The following is a 21,869-nucleotide window of genomic DNA, read 5'->3' as shown; positions in this document are numbered from 1 at the left end:
AGATGTGGCAGCTGACAAACAACTCAGACTGATGGTTGTGTGCTCAAGCAACAAAGAACAGACAAGATAGGAATGTTTTTCAATCTCTTTGGGACTGGGCCACATTCAGATCCTGCAAGATGTCATTTCATCAGTCTCACTTGCATTTCCAACAAATGAAGGCATTCATTTTCTCCACTCCTCATAATGTAATTACACCTCTGAACCAGGGGGTGTCACTCCGTGCTTCGCTGTTCAGCCGTTAGTGGGTCATATTGATTGCACAGCAGATGAAAGTGTGCAAATGCAAAGGTAAGGGATGCATAAGTGGTCTAATTTCCTCCAATTCTTCAAACTTTAATTGGTTTTTGGGTCTTTGTGTGTCTGAGACTTACATGTTGTGCAGCACACACCAGCCGCAATGCGGATCCCCGGAGCTGAGGCACTCGCCACACGTCCCGTACTGCTCACAGGACTCGATGGGAACTTGGGTCACCTAGAAACAAATAGGAAAGCAATATTTCAATTTAGCCACCTAAGCAAACAAGAAAAGACAAAAGACACACAACGAGCAATGGGGGAAAATGTCTTTTTGAGTTGATGTATTCAAGGCAAATTTTCTAAAGACACACAACGAGCAATGGGGGAAAATGTCTTTTTGAGTTGATGTATTCAAAGCAAATTTTCTATCTGTACAGATGAGAATGAAAGTGGTGTTGTTTTTGCATAGTATCCAACTGACAAAAAAATGGGAACAAAATCTGATTTTTCTTTAAAGAAAGCAGATAGACAATTGAGTCTGAAGCTACCAGCGAACCCTCTTCACATTCAAATACTTCTTCACAAACAAAACTCAATGATCAATCTCACGCAGCTACAAACGACACTACAATCCCAACAGTCTTTAGCATCATTCATATGTGATGACATTATGAGGTTATTCCCCCAACAGAAATGACCTAATGTGTCGATTCTTTCTTTTAGTGAATAATATGAACGTTTGTACGTCGCTGTCAAGTAGGAAGCAACTGTCGCCTTGATAGCCAGCCAGATCAAGAACCAGCAGTGAGCAGCTGGGATCAGTTGGCCTGCAGAGAGAGGCTTCTCGTGCCATCACTTGGCTTTCGTCTGCACCACGGCATCTGTCCACTAAGGTGGAGGCAGTCCGTGGCCACACTTAAAAAACACAAAAGTGCCTTTTTACAAGGTTAAGATGTGTTTCGAACACCAAAACAAGACAGCCGTCTCGTAAGTGGATGTGTTTAGGATTCTTGTTCATAGTAGAGAACACGGTGACACCACTTTAGATAAAAATGATGGAAAGGACATTTTTCAGCGTCAGATTAACATCTCACTCCTGTCTTTCTTGCCTCTCCATTGCCTCGCTGGCTAATGACAACAAGGTCTGACAGAGTGCAGCCGAGATCAATAGCTCATGAGCTGCTTCTGTACAATTGACGATGGCTCGAATGACCGGGTGAAAATAACAATCGGAGTGGTTTTTGGAAACGTGCGCTGGGCTGGCGACTGTTTGGGCTAACTGTGGTGAGCTTTTTGGCGAGCACAAAGGAAGCCAAATATGTGCTTTGTTCTATCGAAGACAGTTTAGAGGTTTAAATGAACCTAACCTCCATGTTGAGATAATTACTACTAACATATCACACGTCTTTTTGGGATGCAGAGTTATTGAGTCATTTATTTATGCAAGTGTTTTAGTAATCGTGTGGTTTTTTTTTAAGTTTTAACATCACATATTTTGTACTATAGCTATCTTTGTCTGAAGCCTCCTCCTAGACAATGTTTGCAAATGAGGCTGATTGGCATGAATTACGGTAAGTACGCAACTGAAAACCAATGACACAGGAGGGGGTGGTGTGTGTACATCTTGTCAGTCCCTGGGGCTATACCGTAAGAAATTCATGCCAGTTATCAAGTACTATAGGGAAAATAAGAAAATAGAATCAAACTAATTCAGAAATATTAATTGAATTTATTATTTATGATTAATATGTTCATCGATATCTTTGTAACAAACATTTAATAGAAGAGAACAATGACTAATTATGTAATAATCATACATTTGTTTAGTAGGCACTGTTGAGTAATATTAACAAGAATTTTGCAATTTAGCCTTTGATAATGCAAATATGCATGTTTTTGCAAATATGTCAGATGCGTACGTTTTGGTACAAACAAGCACACAAAAAACAAACAAGCACATAAGTAAGTAAGTAAGTAAGTAAGTAAGTAAGTAAGTAAGTAAGTAAGTAAGTAAGTAAGCAAGCAAGCAAGAAAGCAAGCAAGCAAGCAAGCAAGCAAGCAAGCAAGCAAGCAAGCAAGCAAGCAAGCAAGCAAGTAAGTAAGTAAGTAAGTAAGTAAGTAAGTAAGTAAGTAAGTAAGTAAGTAAGTAAGTAAGTAAGCAAGCAAGCAAGCAAGCAAGCAAGCAAGCAAGCAAGCAAGTAAGTAAGTAAGTAAGTAAGTAAGTAAGTAAGTAAGTAAGTAAGTAAAAAAATAAAAAAATAAAGTCTTCAATCAACAAACTCTTTCAGTTCTTCAATGAACCTAACTCCCAAGTTTCTATGACTATATTTTGAGTTCTAGCCAAACTCAACATTTTATTTACGTTTTAATGAACCTAACGTATAGGTTTTTGTAATGACCGAATGCAGTTAAGTCTTTGACTTTCTTAAAGTAGCCTCCTGTACATCCAGTACATTTATTCTAATACAATTTATTTAGAGACTTCACTGAATCCAACATATGGCACAAAAGAGCAAAGCTGACATCCCGTAATGTATTTTCAAATCCAGGACCTTGTGTTGTGGCAGCAAGGCTACACACTCATCTACTGAGTTGCTCCTTCACAATATCATATTAAATGTAGCTGACAGCAAACTCTGGCCTCAGCTGCCGTGAAGAGCACTCTTCCAGACTGTATCATATCAGTTCTTTGTTTAATCCTTGCTCCTCAAAGGCTCAATAACCCCCCACCTGTCTGACCGCCAACAGCAACAGAGTGACAAGATGGGGTAGGGGCGGGGGCTACAGTTGAGGGAGGGGGACAAAGAGAGCCATTGACGCTGCGGGACAATCCCGACACTGTGCACAGGGATGCTCCTGTTAGACTAACCCCCCATCACCTCAAGGAGGACTTGCTTGGGGACAAACAGGTGGCGCGCTGTAATGAGTTGCAGACACGGTCACATCAGTGGCAGAGGCGCTGACTGATGACCAACACGGCCGCCGGCTAACAGCGAGTTGCAGCAAAGGCGGTGGTACTCGTGCATAGCCTGGTCTAGTTCGGATTACCTAACCAATTAGCTAGAACACTGCTGTTGTTCTACACTGCCCCCACCTTTGGAAACTTAATTACCAAATCCTGTTTAAACTTCATTTGAAATCCATAAAGGGCCTTTTCCTACCACTTTGCTGTGCCCGTAAGCGCCATTCACTAGACTGACTCTAAATTATGTTTATCACTTATCCAGTAATAAACTAATTTCCGACTAGGTGACCATGAAAAATGTGATTTGTTTTGGTTTTATGACAGAGGCATGAAAACATTTACCTTGAATAGCCAATTTGAGTTGGACTAAATACTTTAGGCACCTCTGAGAAAAAGAGGCAGCCTTTAGAGATTGGGAAAGGTGAACGTTGAACAGCCAGGGGACAGCCAAACATAAACTAAATACAAAAATGTTACAGGAAAACAAATGGGAGAGTTGAGAAATAAGAGTATTTATTGTTGTGTAGTGCATTGCACAGAGAGCAGCATGGGCCAGCAGTGCTGTAAATGTGGGGAGGGGGTGGTGATGTTGGAGGAATACAGCAGCTGTTGCTCAGCACACGCTACAGTCACTCAACACAGCAGGGCTGCACAATGATGCTTCTTCTCCTGCATTAGTGTATGCATGTGTGTGTGTAAGGGTCTGTGTGTGTGTGCGTTCGCACGGTGTCATAAAACCTGTTTGCACAGATCTTTGTTTTTGGGGAAGACACGCAGCGGTGGCCCAGACGACCTCCGCTGACCTGCGGGGGAATGTTAGCGAGAGAGCCTCCGCTCCCGGCAAATGAATGCTAATACAATAGTAGCTTAAGATGACCTAAGCAGGGGTGCTATTTAAGAACTGAAGTTGCACTCTATTGTCTGGCAATGTCAACGACTGCTGGCAGCAGAAGGGTTAACATAACAGCGTCCTCAAGATCAGGCTGAATGGGCTTCCATTATTAACGCAGTTTCAATGCAGCTTTGGATGTGTCAAAAAAGCTACAGTGTGCTGTCATGTTAAAAACAGCTTCAATTGGATGCCACATTGACTTTTAATATGGTGAACAGGGACTCTGGCGTTGCCATGGAGACCGCAGATATAATACTGGTGGACCAACCAGGATACTTCTCATGCCTTGTTCGAGTGAGCATCAGTGCTACTATTGTGTGTTTTGTTGGCAAAACTACATTCAAAAGTTTTTTTTTTTTTTTTTTTTTCAAGACATGACGTAACACAGATGACACAGGGGTGGCATTTCATCATTACGGCTGTTTATATTTTCACAAAGGCGTTGAAGAAGGCGTGTCCCCAGTGGTATGAAGGTGTTATCGCTATGGCACTGACAATGTACGTGCTTTTGCAAGAGAGGCTTTCATTTGTTTCTATGTCTTTGTGACAGATGACAAATGGCTCCATTTCACTGCCTCCATGCCTCTACCGAGAGACCCGGCCAACGTCCGCCGCAGCTCAGTGATGGATGGCTGAGCAGCGACAGCTGAGGAGAAGAAAGAACCAGAGAGAATAAAGGTGGATAAAGGAGAACTGAGTGAAGTGGAAATGTCCCATTGCTCTGTTGTTGTGAGGAGACCTGCTCTATGTGGTACCAGATGCGCCTCTCTGTGATGAGGCGACAAATAGAGAAAGAAAAAAGTCCCACTGTCAGCAGTAATGCACAGGAAGCTAATTTGTGGCCTGTTTCCAAGGCAACGGTGTAGGGCTCTGACCTCAGGAAGAAGCCCGTGCGAATGCCGGGCACCTCCAACCTTCAAAACCCCTCAGCTGTACGTGGTGAAACATCTGGCACCTTTGGGATCTCCTTTACCTCCTTTTAAAGATGTATGGACATGCACATCGAGTCCTCCACGCCATGCTTTCTATATTTAATGAGGGCTAGCCAGGCTACCACATCACTGGAATGAGCAACATCGATCACCGACACAATACCATTGCAGCACAGAGGGGCGAATGAGACTGGAGCGTATCAGCCAGTGTTTGCAAAGGACACGAGCACAAAAGATGAGCAAATACTCCCAGTTCAAAAATCTAAGAGCCCCTTAAGTCCCCCGTAACCACCATTTTTTGCTTTAATCTTCTCTTGACCATATCTCCTTATGTTAAAATACTCTCCCACTACCATGCTAGTGAGCATCACGTTGGTGCCTCTGAAGATGAGCTAAGGGATTTGAACCTTCTGAGAAAAAAGTCCTTGGTGAGACATCTCAAATCATACACCTTAGGTAAAATAATGATTACAAGATTAATGACTACACAAAGTCATAACCAAGAATAAAGATGTACTCTAACTCAGACAATAAAGACAATAATAAAAACTGTAGAGTTGCATGAGGTGTATAATAAAGGTCGATAATTATTTAACTAATAAAATAAAAAACATGGTCTAAAAATATACATTATGTGACATTTTTTAAAACGCAGTTTCAAATGCGTTTGAGATACCGTCAAAGCATACTGACAGCTATGACGTTGGCTAGCATCAGACATTGGATTTAGGGACAAACCAGCAATAAGTGGTGTGGCTCCACTGAGCCCTCCGAGCTTTGCCTTGCCACAACCGCGAGGATATTTGCTTCCGAGCCCACATTGCGGGAGCAAATATGTAAAAGTAAAAAAAATGGCATTCGCATGCGGATAGAACAGCAGGCCTTAAAGATCCAAAATAAAACAAAGAAACTCAGCGCGAGGTCGGACAACCAACTGTCTCCCTAGCCGCAGACAGCTCTATTTCACAGCACAAGGAAGTGCTTTCACAGTGTTGTTGCAGATGTCGAGGGGTTGGCCGACAAGCTGTTTGACACAAACACATTTTGTCTCGAAATATACAGCATTGATTTTTTTTGTCCTGCTCTTATTAAGTTGCAGTGTGGGAAGTCAACGTAGGATAGGTTGGGGGTGAAAGAAAATTTGAGAATTCAAAGATATACAGTAGAGCACACAATTGTGAGCTCTCCCTTAAGATTTGTTATTTTAGTAATGCTACAGTGACCACATAAGCATCCCAACTCACATTACCACCTATGGACAATTTAGAGTCGCCCAGTAGACCTAACAGGCATGTTTTTGGAGTGAGGAAGAAAGTAAATAGTGGCTTCAGAAAACCTTAGCAAGTATGCTGAATATTTAAATAGTTGAGCCAGAGTCTATTGCAGAGAACCTTGCCACCTTCGCAGCCCTTCAGTAGAACAAACACACAGAACAACTAACAACCTCAACACTTATTTGAAATATGACCTGCATAGTATTTAAATGGTTTATGATGACAAACACTTGACCCTATGGTTTCCTATGACATCATTTTTTTCTCAAGTACCTTTGATCAGTATGTGCCTATTGGTTTTAAATAATGAATCCCCTGTAAAGGGTTAAGAGAGCTCACATTGACATGAGACCAGATTTCAAAATGACATGGTTGGGAAAATCAAGAGCTTTAAAACCACTATTGTGTCTGCCAGCTACTTTGGTCCATGTCTATCCTACATAATCAAACGGACATACACATGGATTTTGTTCATCAAATTTGGCCAAGGCTTCGGGATGTGGGGCGAGTGGAAACATCAGCAAGGAAGATTTTGGGGTACTATTTGTGGTTTTCAATCCAAACCAACCATCTTACTACATCTCTCAAGAAGCCATCAGATCCCTTCCTTCCTTCCTTCCTTCCTTCCTTCCTTCCTTCCTTCCTTCCTTCCTTCCTTCCTTCCTTCCTTCCTTCCTTCCTTCCTTCCTTCCTTCCTTCCTTCCTTCCTTCCTTCCTTCCTTCCTTCCTTCCTTCCTTCCTTCCTTCCTTCCTTCCTCTCTTGCATGGTGACGAATTAGAGCCGACGTGAGTGAGCGTCGTCTCACATTACAGGATTAATCAACAGGAGGTCCCTGGTGAGTCTCCAAACTTTGTTTCATCTCCCAAATTCACTTCCAAGCAAGACAAACTCCCAAAAATGTTATTTCTATGTTAAACAACCACAAACAAGTTCTGGAGGGGGGATTTAGAGGGTATTGAAAGGCTTCCAACCCAACATCTCCTGAGAATTTAGTGCCTCCTCTTGGCACGGCAAAGATTGTGGGGACTCATCGGGAGTAAGAGAGGGGAGAAAAAAAAGAGGAGGGGTCAGACGTCGGCCTCACTGACCGCCGCTTGAACTCAAGTCACAGTCCTGCATTAATGCTGACCCTCTGGTCATGATGGTGAATATAAAGAGGTAATAATATACTTCAATGTGTTCCGCTGACTTCTAATTGCACACTCATTAGTGTCTTCTCTCATCTGGGCCAAACTCTTGTTCTTTTCCCATGTCCAATATTAGAATTTCACACAAAACACGAGTCAGCACTCCAAAAACATGAGATGCAAATTCACCTTGAACTAAAAACCAAGATAAGTGAATGATTGATGAACAGGGGTCCTGTGTTTGTTATGTACTTAAGTTGCAGCATGAACAGATGCAGCATGACTTAGATGTTTGAAGAGATGCAGGAGCTCACAGCAAAGGAGAAATAAAGGAGAAGACACTGGAGGAGATGGGGGGGGGGGGCACAAAAAAAAATGGGAGGAGACAAGTCAATACCCATGGAGACAGAAACACAGTGAGAGCAAAGCAAATAAGTCTAGAATACAAGACGTCCCGTCGCAGGGTAAACAGGAAAATGGGCAAAGGAGTGATGAGGAGACACAGAGTGTATAAAACAATTGAGTGAATGAATCAAGCAGTGTGGAGTATAAAGTCAAAGCGGTCGATGCAGTCAGGAGTGTATCAATTATTTATGTCCTCAATCCTCTTTTTGGACAAGCAGGCAGTCAGGTTGTACTCCAACTGTGCTTTTGACTGAGCAGACTACCGAAATTCAAATTTTCTTTGTCCTCTTTCAATTAATTCCTCAATGTTAAGTGAATGGGGCAAGTGTGGCCTGCATCCTAAGCAAAGATGAAACCCAACATTCAAGCAAGATCGCATCATACCGCCTTTATTCCTTTTGTGACGATGTTTACTTCCTGGCAGTCCATCCGTCACACAATATTCTCCTCCAGCTTGCCTCAGGCTCGGCGAGGGTTAACTCCTCACACCGGAATTTCGATGAATTTCTCGACTGTCTGTCAGTGTGTGTCTCGCGCTCTCTCTCGGCGGGATTCCTGGCTGTCAATGCGGCCGCTAATGAGGAAGCCGCCAAGGCCATTGCACATCAACAAGCGTGAGGATGTGTGTGTGCGTGTTTGTAGTATACGGGAAGTGTGTGAGGGATAAGGGGTCCTGCTTGCTACACTTATTGATGTCTGTCAACAAGCATGTGCACTGATCGGTGGAGAAGGTCTGCGGAGGGTCTGGATGGTGCTTATGTTTGACGGTATGTCTGCATAATGTGAAACCTGTAAACCATGTACATTTTCATTGACAATCATGAAACTCCACCGTAGCAAATATTGCCACATACAAACAGAGTGTAAATAAGTCTTTTGAACTACTTGCCATGGAGGTTACAGAGAACCCATCACAGCTGACTGAGCTGTTCACCAGTCAAAACAGGGCACATCTCGAAGAAAAAAAAAAACATCCACACTCACATTATGACAATGGGCTATCTTTAAACAACCCAACACTAGCACTACTGCCACCTACTGCTGTGGATGTGTAATTGTGCTTTATTCTTGTATGGCAAACAACCACACAAACAAAACAAAAAATTGGACCGTGCCCCAATCCTGATTTTTGAGAACGACTGGCATAGATAGATGATTCATTCATTCAATAATTCATTATTTGCAGTACACAGATCATTTTCTGGTCACGTGATTTGGACAATTTCCTGCAGCACACCTGATGCCCCATCTCTCCGGGCACACAAATGTGACTCATGGGACTTTACTTAGGAAGCAGTGCTTGACTGTACTGCCCCAGCAAAAAGTAACTGGCCTGCTCAACACTGTCACGTCCGTGCCAGAGGACGCTCAGCCGGCGACTTCCTCAGCCACACCCCTTTCATTACTGTAATGTCGGTTACCTGCTTCCTCATGTATTTAAACCCCACCCGTGTGTTTCCCCCTGTCGGTGTCTACTGTTGTTTCCCGTTTGTGTTTGCGTCTCTTGTGCCTTCGTCTATTTCCTTCTCGTGTGGAGGCTCACGGTCAGAACCTCTCCCTAGTCTGTTCTTAGTCCGAGGGGAATTCCGTTTCCCGCTCGCTGTCCATGAGCCTCTTTCCGCCTGTGTCTTTGTTCATCTTCCCCCTTTCCTTCAATAAACCCTGGTCCAAGCTGCATTTGGTCGCCCTGCTCCACTCATTCAACACAGTGCTTCCACACGCTTATTGGGGAAAAAGAAAAAGAAAAAGAAGAAGACAGCCACTAATCTCCAGCAGTGAGAGGCAAAAAGCCTACATGTCTTTGTTTGGTAGGAGAAGAAAATCAACACAACGTGCCCATGCTGCCTTGTCTATGCGTGCGTGTGTGTGAGTCACTCAGACAGGCTCTGCCAAATTAACTGCTCCCCACTTGCTTCAGCTGGAATAAATAAATCCTTCATCTGCGAGTTCCCCCACCTTTCAGGGCAAATTAGAGCTGTTGCATTGGATTCCTGCCCCAAATCCCTCACACAGCTCTGTTACTACAAGGTAACCTAGTGGCTCTAGAGATCTGATTTACAAGTCAAGTCAAGAAGAACGGTAATATTTCAAAAGGCTGCCTTATCTGTCCATGTGTTCTTTCAAATAATCCTCCTGCAATATTGCACAGATGCACAGCATGCCATCCTTCCATCCATCCTCCTTTGGTGTGACTATAAGCATTCAAAAACAGGTCTTTTACTCCCAGTATTTGTCAAGCCCAGTCCCCAAAAGTCGATTTCATTGCAGTACATGAATCACAGCAAGACACCGCCCTCTCAACAGTGATTGATGGGCTCTCCAGAGAATGATCCGCCCTCGAATGATCAGATCCAAAAGCCAATATTCGACAGCTCGTGACAGCATTCGATTGGGGGGGTTGTGGTTTGTAGTGGGGGGCTCATCCTGTACATTATCTAGAAATTCCCAATGGCCCCCCCACAGCCCTGTCATTAATGTTTTAGTAAACTAACCGATCAGAAAAGACAAGTGGAAAAATACTTTCCCCCAAATTCCTGTTTAATGTTAAAAGTGTTTGTGGAAATTCTTGTCCTTACTTCTTAAACCAGACCATTCTTTGAGGATGTGAACTCAAGAAAAATAACTTGAAATACAATTACAAGTTAGCGGGCCCTCCAACATCAGCGGCCTCTGACCTCACAAATGAGCAGAAACTCCCACTGACGCCCTCCAACATCTTGTCCGAAGTCTAAAAGTGAAAGAAAATACTAGTGAACCAGAGAAATATGCAGACACACACAGAGTCTGCGACACTGCATCCATCACCGACGCTCACACTGACAGTTTTGCCAAAGGGAGCTACAGGAGAGAAGACCGGCAATGTGGGGCTGAGACCTCCCCCTGGATGCTATGTTGACAGGACAGATGAAAAAGGAAGAAGACGTGGCTGGAAAAGACAGAATAATACATATACATGTTGATCCATTGGGGAGACGAAAGGATTTTATCCCGTCAAGCAGATGACTGTTTGCTGAGCCGTTAGAGGACACGTACAGATTATCGGGTATTGGCCATAGCACAAACAATGCATCAAGTGCACGCGATGAATACGTCCATACAAATAGAGCTGTTTTACAAGCCTTAGCTCCTCTCTCCAGGGTAAAAGAAAGAAAAAAATCCGTCTTTAAAAGCCAATAGGAAGGAATCAGGTGTGGACTGACAGTGAAGCAGGCATACTTATAATCACAGTGGAAAAGTAATAATAAGTCTTGGGTGAGTAATTAGGGCTGGGCTGCAATATAGGCCGTTGGTGGCCACTACTCAAGAATGCAGTTTCATTTTTAAATATAGCATTCCCACAACATTTGAATCTAGCTATCACCTTGTAGAACAAACAAACTAAGAAAACTTGAAGTGAGCCAATAATTTATACATAGCGCTGATTGCATATCTTTTTTACTATGAGTGACACAATAATTTAATACCAAAATTAGCAATAATTTATTCGACGATTAGAAACAAAAGGACTGTAACCATATTACGCCCAGCCTGAACAAAATTATTCCATGCACTAAAAAGGCACAGTATAGAAGAGAAAAATGATGGCTGTACAACCTCTGACATATTATTTCTATTATTTCCACTATAAGATGATAATGACATAAATAAATCAATAAATGGGTGTAAAATACACAAATCTCAACCACACATGCTGGCATGGACAAAGCATTAAATGAGCTCAACCAACAAACCATATCACATGACCGCCCGCACATTTCATCGCTGAAAGCCCCCCCCCCCCCCAAATCCAGTTATGGTCCATTCAGCTGCTCCTGTCTGTCTGACTTTCTATGGGCTCTAATTAGGCTTGTAAATAATTATTGCAATTAAAGCCTAAAATTAGGTGCAGTGAAACGCCACCATTAGTCCCACAATAAATGCCAGCCCCATTTTGCACAGACCAAGGAAAGGGTGGGAGACAGTTACGGAGGGGAAAAAAAAATACTGTGCCATTAAATAGTCAGACAGACAGAAATTAAGGGGACGGGAAGAGGAGGGTGCATGAAGGTGGCTGACAGACACACAGCTCTTAATTATGAAGCTGATTAATGTGGCAAGATGGATTCTTAGTAAGGGTATATACACACATTCCTCTCCAATACAAGGACGGAAAGTTGACTATTGTGTAACCAGGCGACGCAGTATATACAATTGTGTGTGAGTCTTGGCCACCATAGTAACGCACAACAAAAGTGTCATACAGTCTGTGTGTCAGGTTTCCTTTCCCTCGTTAGCCCTTATTATGTCACTCGGAGGTTACTGTAGTGCGTGTGCGTGCGTAATCTCGTGCCCTGAGGTCAGTGCTGATTTAGTGAAGTTCACAGTGACACGCATGATGATGAAGCTAATATATAATATCAGACACTTGTCACTTCTATACTAAATAATGCATCAACTATACACTATATTTCACAAATAGTACAAAAAATACATGCCAATATGCCACATAGAAACTACATTACATGTAAACGACATAGTACAGCCCACAACCATAATACGGAGACTACAACACCACCAAATATACACTACAAATAACAAAAATATTACATGCTGCGTATCAACTACATAGAACACAACCAGATACTGTACTATATTTCACACGACAGGCCAAGCATGTATATATTACATTACATGTAAACAGGACACCATGTACACCATATGCCAACTACTACATCCCACTACTACACTGCACACCAGGTTTGACTCACGACCAAAGTGTCTTTGGCACCCACGGTCTTGCTATCTCTCACAGTCTTGTTAACACCTCCAGTCTTGCTCATCTGTCTGGCTATGGTACAGAGGCTTGCAAATCCACACAGTATTGCTAACACGCAGTCTGAACGATGATGTCGGCCTTGCTGAAGCCTGCGTTCTGCGACTGTCTTTTGTTGACCTTGACTAGTTTACAAGGAAAGTGAAAGAGAAGGCTCAAGATAGGTTGTTAGATGAGTTTCAAACAGGCAACTGGGTGCTCAGGTTTCTACCAATTAACTGCCTGATGGGGGGCTGATGGGATGCGCTCCCCTCCACTAATGAGGTTAGGATTGGCCACTGGTTCCAGGGCAGAAAACCTGATTAGCACTAATCCTGCCTTAAGTCAATTAACAATGCCTACTCATGCAAATGAATCACGCGCTTTTGTCTGATCGGCCAGCACCCGGGGAACAGAGGCTAACACGCAAACTTGTACAAGACCACTAGGACCCGCACAAAAAGGGGAAGGACGCGTGAATCGATCATCATGAAATAAATGACAAGCGGTGCTTGAGCAGACAGGCGCTATATGAAAATGAGTGAGGGGCTCTGTGTAAGTGACCTCGCCCACCCTGTGGTGTCCCCCTTCGGTTTGATGAATTGACTCAGCTAACGGCAAGCTTCCCTTAACCCCTGACCTGATCTATTGTACATACATTAAAGCAGCCGTATTGCATTGCAATGACACACAATGGCACACAAATTTGAAACTTCGATATTTACGGCAACATTTAGAAATCTTTCATTTCCAGTCTGGAGTTCTTTAAGAGGCTTGGGGTAACACGGTTAAGACAGTGGAACAACTTAAAAAAAAAGGGCCCTCATTAGAATGAAAAGGCAAATGGTATCATTAATAATAATGGATGAGCGTATCGACGAGGGAATTTGTCCTAATTTGTTCAGGTGTCAATAGCAAGCGAGCCTGTCAGCGAAATTGCGAAGAATCTCGCAGACCACCCTCGATCTTAAAGCACCTGGACAAGGAAGCGGCAGTGCGATTGATTTGCTGAGCCTCGTCTATCACGGCCACCAATGGGATCGCATGCACACGACAACGTTGGGGACTATCAATCAAAGCCGAGACCTGCTGTCACAGAGATTGTTGTCTCTTCCGGAGCAAAGTCAGAAAAGGGCACACTGAGATTGTGCTAGATGACTACGCAAATGGACTTTATATTGGCACATATGAAACATTGCAGCATTTCTTTTGTCTTTAGCAAATTATAAAAAAAGTGCACTGGAAAGGCTTGAGCATCACTGCATGTTTGATGTTTTACTCTGCATGGACTTTTTACAAGTTGATCATTTTGGTGCCACAAGCCATGTTATTCATATATTTCTAGCTATTTTTTTTTTCAAAATGTCAAGTAAATCATCATTCATAGAGTGGACATACATGGGCAACTGTAAGTAAACAACATGGGAACTAGAAAGATCAACATGTACCAGAGTGACTTATGACCCCCGCCACTCTAGCAGAATTCACATTCCACTGACCTCTTTCATACCAAGCACTGCTTCTTTTTTTGTGCGTGTCTTGGGATGTCAGCTCACTGAAACTCTTGTCAGAACGTGACAGAGGCCAAAGGTCAAAGCTACTGGGCTTGTTCACTCTCTGGCAGCTGAAAGCCAGCCACACTGCCCTGGGGCCAGCGCAAGCCAACGAGGGCAGTCTGTCTGTCCTAGGAGTACCAAGGACAGGCCAACAACAAGTAGGCTCTACCAGCCAGTTTCAATCTAGAATCTGGTTTTCAATCTTGAAATAGGGTCTGGCAGTCAGACAAAAAAATTCTACAGTATGTAGACCATGTGCTGGATTTATATGTTCAACACCCAATTTTGATTTAGTCCCTATTTCAGATTTGTTTTGACAGCCATGAGTATTTTAAAGTGACACATGTCCAATAGCAGACAGTTACTCAACACATGAAACAAGCTGCATTCACGTACGTATACATGTAGGAAAACAACTACACAACCGTCAACACCAGGAAAAGGCAACACTGATATGAAAAATAAAATTCATGAATAAATATCTTAGTTCATCTGGACTGAGTCACGAACCCATAATTTTAAGTGACAGTAACCTTGGTATTACGCGGCTGGCTGCCATCTGCCATTTCGATTATCTATATACCTGTAGTATATACCATATTTAACCTTCTACGCTTCTCCTGAATATTTGTTTTAAAGCAGCTGTTTCTGTGTTGTTTGGGCAGTTGCTAGTATGCATATGTCAACAACTGGCATATTCAAATTTCGTCAGGCTAGCATTGATGAGGTATCAGGCAGGCAGGTATCGAATCTGCTTTCGATTCACACTTGGAAGTGGCTTGAGTGTGAGGATTTCATTTTTCTTTTGTTTTGCAGTTCTGCTGCGTAACAATTGTTAACAAAAAAAAAAAAAAAACTACTGAATTTTGTCACTGGAACAATGTCGTATAAATCTACCCTTGGTTAGGGTTATTGCTGCTTTGAAAGTTTGCTCATTAGAATTCAAGGACAGGCCAAGAAGATTAGAATTTCATCATCTCTCTTTGGCGAATGATTACTGGGTTGGCGGTAAGCAGTTTTGCCTCGAAGAAAAAAGGTCCCTGAGTTTGTATTTCTGCTTAGGATTTTGGTTGTTGACTTTTGCATATTGTGGTACTAATCCATGTATTTGTCTCCAGCAGGTTAGACGACTGTAACGGCCAACTTTTTGAACGAGCTATAAAACAGCCGCTCTACATCCAGAATGATGATGTTTGAGTTGTAACTTGTGTCAGGATATCGGACCATATAAGCCCAATGAGTACTCCATTCTTTGCCCTGGCTCAATGTGTATCCATTTGAATCTTTTCTGAGAAACTCTGGTTGTGATCTCCTCCTGTAAGATTTCAACACGGACAAAAGTGAAAGTGAAAGAAAGTGAGAGAACTGAAGGTACTTCATGCTTTATCCTTACTTCTATTTGAATTAATGAATGTTTAATTTCTTTTTATGTCATGATTTACTCTGCTTTCTTGACATTTTGTGTAGATTTCAAAAATTGTGACTTGCCTTGTGTAGGCTACTTGTACTCTACAAGTAAACATGCCTTGCCTGGCCTTTTCTCCTCAAACAATCATTGATGATTATTCCACATCAGTGGAACGTCATTGTTGATTTTGAATTGTATCCCGGAACACAAGTGTGTTCCGAGGCCATTAATACATACATGACGAGCCGTGCCAGCTATAATCCTGGATAATGTGTGAATGAATTCTGATTCCTCATGCCTTAGTAACCGCTGAACCAATTTCCTTCCAATCTACCCACACCGACCAAACAAAGCTCTTGTGGCACGTGCGTGTGTGTGTGTGCATGTGTGCGTGTGAAGAGTGGGGGGTTCAGAGGAGAGGGAAGGTCGATAAAGGGAGCCCACAGTGAGAATGGCTGGGGAGCTTGAAAGAGGGAATAGGTTGACAAGAAGCCTCATACAAAATGACTAAACCAAAAAAGAAAAAGGAGAGAAACCATGCATGGATTTCAAATTTCACAGCTGAGCACCTGGGAGAAATTGCCATGGTTGGGGGGAAAAAAGGTCCTTTATTTTCTGATAATCTTTGAGTAGGAATGTCGGCATTTCATGAAACCAGGTCAGAAAAGGATGGAAATGGTGGGGTGGTTTAATGTGTGCTAAAGAGATTGACAGCAACACATGGATGAGAAAGCCCACCGTGTGGCAACTGTGTCTATATTACAACCCTACAAGGTGTTTTCACTTTCACCATTCAAGCGGAATGCAACTCGGGCATGGGAGCAGTTCTATGAGGCGGGGGGAAATGAAAGTCTGGTCCTCTATCCCGCATCTCAGTGTGAGCACCTCCACAGCGGTGCAGCCCTCCCTCTTTGTGGCCTGCACTCATCTGTGAATTTACCAACAGCAGCTCTAATCCCCTTCTGCACAGAGTGGGCCCACCCACTGTGTAGAATTTATACCAGTCACAAAAATAGAGCTCCCTAAGTCTATTTTGCTTTTTTTTAAAACCTCTTCCTGATGTGACCGCCGCTCGCTTTAATATACAGGGGCTAACATTGTTTCATGCTTAATGGCATTTAAGAATTGTAAAATGCTTCACAGTTAAATCTCACAGTTAAGAAAAACTTTTATTTCAGCCAAAGTTTGACCCTAGACTGATTATTTTTATTTACATTATCCCCTAGTGGGGAAAAAGGCTTCAATTACTCAGTCCATACCCAAGACTGCAACTTATTTTAAAACATTGGAAAAAATAAAATATCATTCACACCAATAACTGAGCTTTATTAAGACTGTGCTTCAAAAACCTTACGGTCCATCCTTCGTGTACCACTTCAAAATCCTTTCAGATGTAAAATTTCACCATGAATAATACATCACAGACTTGGCTCGCCGCACTCGCCGCTGACCAAAGCAACTGACACTTAACACACTCACTGATTATTCTCCACCGTGTGCGAATTGCCAGCAGCCATAAAAGCAGAGAACAGTCACCACAAAAGGGAACAAAAAATATCATAGACATATTGACAATCAAAAGTCCGATAGAAAGAGAGCAGCAGTAACTGGCGCTATTTATCCCAACAGGCTGCATTGTACTGAACAACAAAAGAGCCAAGTGGTTCTTGTGTTGTCTACAATGTCAAGTGATAAATAAAATTTCATTTAATATTGGATGGCAAATGCCCAAACCAGTAGTTGGCAGTGTAACTGCACGGCAATTGTGATTAAATGCTGACTATGAAACAATGATTTTCATTTTCAGCGGCCATGGTTCTTGTTGGCTCTTTGGCTACAAATTTGCATTAAATCACAAATCCCTGTCCCTCTTTTTAGTTTCCATTCACTGGAGAGCTGTTGCAGTTGTAATCTTTGGTTAGCTTGTGGAGTGTGGCGCAGGGCACTGACTGCTTTTTGTTGATTGACAGTCAGAATGGTCCCTTGTGTGTTAGGGTGGACTACAATGGAAAAAAAAATCTAGATTGTAATGGTAATTGAACTCTATTGTACCTTTTAGTGGAAATGAAGATTAACAATATAAAATTTGCTTGAAAAGAGGCTAATAATCACGTGACAAAAAATTCTATAAAATAATTTGAAATCTGTTAGTCTCTTCCATCCATTTTCAACAAAAAGTAAAGAAATGAAGACTCGACGTTGACTTAAACTCATGATAATTATTAAAACCCAACACATCAACCTGAATCCAAATGTGGTGCATTGCCAGAAAGCAACATGAATGGGATAAAAATAAGAATTTAAATAGATAATGCCAGCAAGATGGTTTCAAACGTGAACACTTACTCCACGAGACTAAATAATTGCACAACTGCATCAATAAAATTAATAAATTGGGTGTATACTAACATACTACTTAAATTAGTCATATTCTGGTCATTCTGTAAATGTTAACGCTATATTTATGACAACTGACCAACCACAACAAATTGCACCTTTAGTAACACGTGGTACTTCTTTTTGCCAATGAAAAACGCATAAGTGTGACAGGGCGAGTGGAATTCCTGTGGTGATAAAGAGTCCGATGCCCTCTGGTCCAAAGGGGCTATGTCACTGTCTAGTGAAGACCATGTGCAGTAGTATCTCTAAAAGTTACACGCTCTTCAGTGGACGAAGACAAAACTGCTACTACCATGTAGCAGGAGAACATAGAGGGTGGTATATTAAATCAACAATCATCAATTCTTCATATGAGTTATGTTATTGTACAAAAAATACCAAGCAAAGGGTCAAATTTGCATGTACATGACGATTAAAAAAAAGGGGGGGGGGGGCTGATTTTAATAGTGAATGTGACAAAAGGCGGCATGTGTGCGAGCCGGAGCACTGTGTCGGTATCTATGCAAATGAAAACAGAGGGCCATGTGGTTTGTGGTTGGTGTGTGATGTTGAGGCACAAAACACACACGCACACACACAAGCAGGATTGAGAAGTGAGTGTGAATATTTCTCTCTCTTTTCCTCTCGCTCTCTTTCTGTACCAAGTCCTTCCTACGGAGAGACCCTCTTTGTTATTCCGAGTAGGAAATGCAACTGGAGCCAAAATCGGTCCTGCTTTGTGTTTGATATCATCCCTGCTTTGTTCTCGCCGCCTCCCCTCAGCAAGCACTTGGCCCCGTTCGCTGGCTCGCTCAGAAAAATGATGGCGGTCGTGATGTGGTCCTGGATGCCAGACTTCTTCTCGCGTTGCTGTCTGACATTTGACATCACTAGTCTGAAATTTAAGATTATGGAACAGACTCATTCGTATCACCCATCATGTTTTTATAGAAGAGCTAATATAAAGTCTGCCAAGTGAATCCATGCATTCATCCATTCACTTTTCATATCATGTACATATGTGGTCACGGCTGAGTTGGAACCTCTCCATGCTGATTTATGCATATGACCTTTCGCCTTCACAACAACATTGAGTGGGAACTGAACTCATGTTGCCTGCATGGTGACAGTAACAAACAAACAGTGCCAGACTCAACACGTTTGCTCGCTAAATTGGCAAACAGAAAATAAATTGAGAACTTATTATGGAATGACAAACAAAACAAAATTCAGTGTGGACTATTCTGAAACTAAATTATGAAAAATATTTTTAAATATAGCAGTATTGTGCAAGAGTGACTGTAACCAGACTACTTTTATATGTTCATATTCCTTCATAAATATCAGATGACTGGCAATAATTAAATAAACATTACGCATCTGTATATATGTATGTGTGTAGATCGATAGAGAGAGAGAGAGAGAGAGAGAGAGAGAGAGAGAGTGATAGATAGATAGATAGATAGATAGATAGATAGATAGATAGATAGATAGATAGATAGATAGATAGATAGATAGATAGATAGATAGATAGATAGATAGATAGATAGATAGATAGATAGATAGATAGATAGATAGATAGATAGATAGATAGATAGATAGATAGATAGATAGATAGATAGATAGATAGATAGATAGATAGATAGATAGATAGATAGATAGACAGACAGACAGACACACAATAGATACGCACACACAAATTGATCCATGCATATCCTGATATTGGACATTGATAGCAATACTGCCAGTAAAAGTACATGAAAAAAACAGTCGTTTAAAACAATATAATCATAAGTTGTCTGTCTGGAGCAACGCTTGAGTGGTACCCTTGAACACAAGCCTGAACTATATGCGTACGTTTGTCTGCTTCTGGAGAACAAGTCTGGCAGAGGGAGCGTATGTGATGAATGCTAATGCCACATCGCTTCTCATTCACACCACTCGCACTTAGCGACTTCACATCAAAAGCTTGTTTCATCTGCCGAATAGACGGGAATAAAGGATTTTGTAAATATGGAATAAGACTTTAGAGTCAAACTTGTCTTTGTTTGGGAATCTGTCATGCCGTTGAATACACGAACCGGAATGCCTGCACCTTTAATGACCTAGCTTTTTAACGTTTAAATGGAGGCAAATGCTTGGGAAACTATCTTGCCATCTCCCAAGATGGTGTAGAAACCACATGCAGGGCAGCAATAAGTATTCTATTTGTATGATATTGGGAACCGGAAGGTTGGAGAGACGCTAGTATGATTACTGTTGAGGTGCCCTTGAGCAAAGCACAGACACCAAAGCTCAAGCAGTACTGCACAGTTTGTGTGCCGCTTCTATGCAATTATTAGATTATTATTAAGTGGCTGCTAGTGCAAAGCAACATTTGAGATCTCGCGTGAGGACTTGCGGCTTCATTCGACCAGAAGTTTGCTTTTGTTCACATGAATGGCTGGATAGTTTTTCTGCTGTTGCAACACTTCCTCATGGCTGAGTTTGCATTGCTATGCTCGCAGTGTCGCCTTCAGGCTTTACCTTCACTGCTCCAATATCAAGTCGAATTCATGCATGCATTCGACCACAACTTAATCATAGATATAATGCAAAGCCTGACGTGCAAATAAACTTGTGTTGCATAATGCGGAAATGTAACCAATCAAGCTGCTTGTGTGTGTGTGTGTGTGTGGTGGGGGGGCTGACTGATGGAAAAACTGCTGAAGGAAAGAGGTAAAATTGTTAGCTGGTTCTGATATACATAACCGCTGGAATGTGAACAAGAGCCACGCTAACCATGCTAATCATGCAAATCTCTTTATATCCATCCATCCGTTTTTGATCCTGCTTTCAAAACGTTATTGTTGTCAGTTGTGTTAATAGGGTCGTGTCATTTGTTGACATTTCTGACATATGAAAAACAATGAATTATTGAGATTAAATACCTGCATTGTCACTAATCCAGCTCCCCCATTACATTAGCTGTCCTTAGCTGTCATTGTGGGGAACACATTCATTCTATCCAACATCACATTTGAACTGCTCCACCCATGCAGTGGCACACATACAATCAACAAAAACAAACACTAGAGCAACCTTCAAATTTATGGCTGTAAAACCAAAAGTTTTCTTCAGCAAGCGTGAATCAAAGAGATTCAAGGTGCAAATTTGTTTGTTCAAGTCAGAAGCGACGCAGTTTGCGTCCGAGCTGCCGCAGATGAGATTCAACGTGACACTGTTTTATTTTTACACTCCCAGCAGGCAAACACTGCCTAAAACAAAGCTGTGTGTTTTTTACAGTGTGAAATCTTTTTTTTTTTGTTTTTGTGCGAAATAAAACAAATCACACACCCCACAGCTATTTGTGTCAGTCGCTTATCTCCCGGGAAATGATGAAGCAGTGGAAGTGGAAAGTGCCACTGCCATGCGCTAACCTGTTTGCTCTGGGCGGTTGCTTGCTACATGAAGACGATCTCTCTCTGTCTATATCCATAATTTGACCATCAGCCTGTCCACCACATTCATAATGCAAACATCCTTAATATAGACCCAAAAGGTAAACTCTGCCTGTCCAATCACATGTTATTAACATTTGTGTGATCAATCACCCTTGCACTGTCCCCTCTCGCCACGTCTGTCTCGTGTGTCAGTAATGGGTTGCTCTTCACCTGATGTTGCTGTGTCTCTTGATAAGACGAGTACACGGGCGACCTCAACGGCCCCTTTCACAATCATCCCTCCTTCTCTCATCAGGCTCTGCGACATAGTCGCCCTTCATTTCAGTTGTCTCTATCTTTCTTTCTCTGCATCACTCGTCTTCCTCATCTTTTTCTTTCTTCCAGCCTGCCCTCATTGTTCGCCTTCATTATCAAATGCTGCCACAATGTCCCCTGCTGTGCCACCCAGATTATTT

The 21,869-nt window shown here is 42.2% G+C and overlaps 1 protein-coding gene across 1 annotated transcript in view; it reads right to left on the bottom strand.

The window, feature by feature from the left end:
- Positions 1 to 21,869, bottom strand: part of plxna2 (plexin A2) — a 141,910-nt gene that overhangs the window by 55,189 nt on the left and 64,852 nt on the right. Inside the window, exon 5 of the mRNA XM_049755054.2 lies at positions 375 to 475. Coding sequence (XP_049611011.1) covers positions 375 to 475 — 101 coding nt within the window. The remainder of the gene's footprint in view (positions 1 to 374; positions 476 to 21,869) is intronic.

This window comes from Syngnathus scovelli, chromosome 2, assembly GCF_024217435.2.
Source record: "Syngnathus scovelli strain Florida chromosome 2, RoL_Ssco_1.2, whole genome shotgun sequence".
Classification (NCBI taxonomy): domain Eukaryota; kingdom Metazoa; phylum Chordata; class Actinopteri; order Syngnathiformes; family Syngnathidae; genus Syngnathus; species Syngnathus scovelli.
The sequence above is the reverse complement of the archived record's forward strand: the minus strand, read 5'-3'. Positions and strand labels throughout refer to the sequence as shown.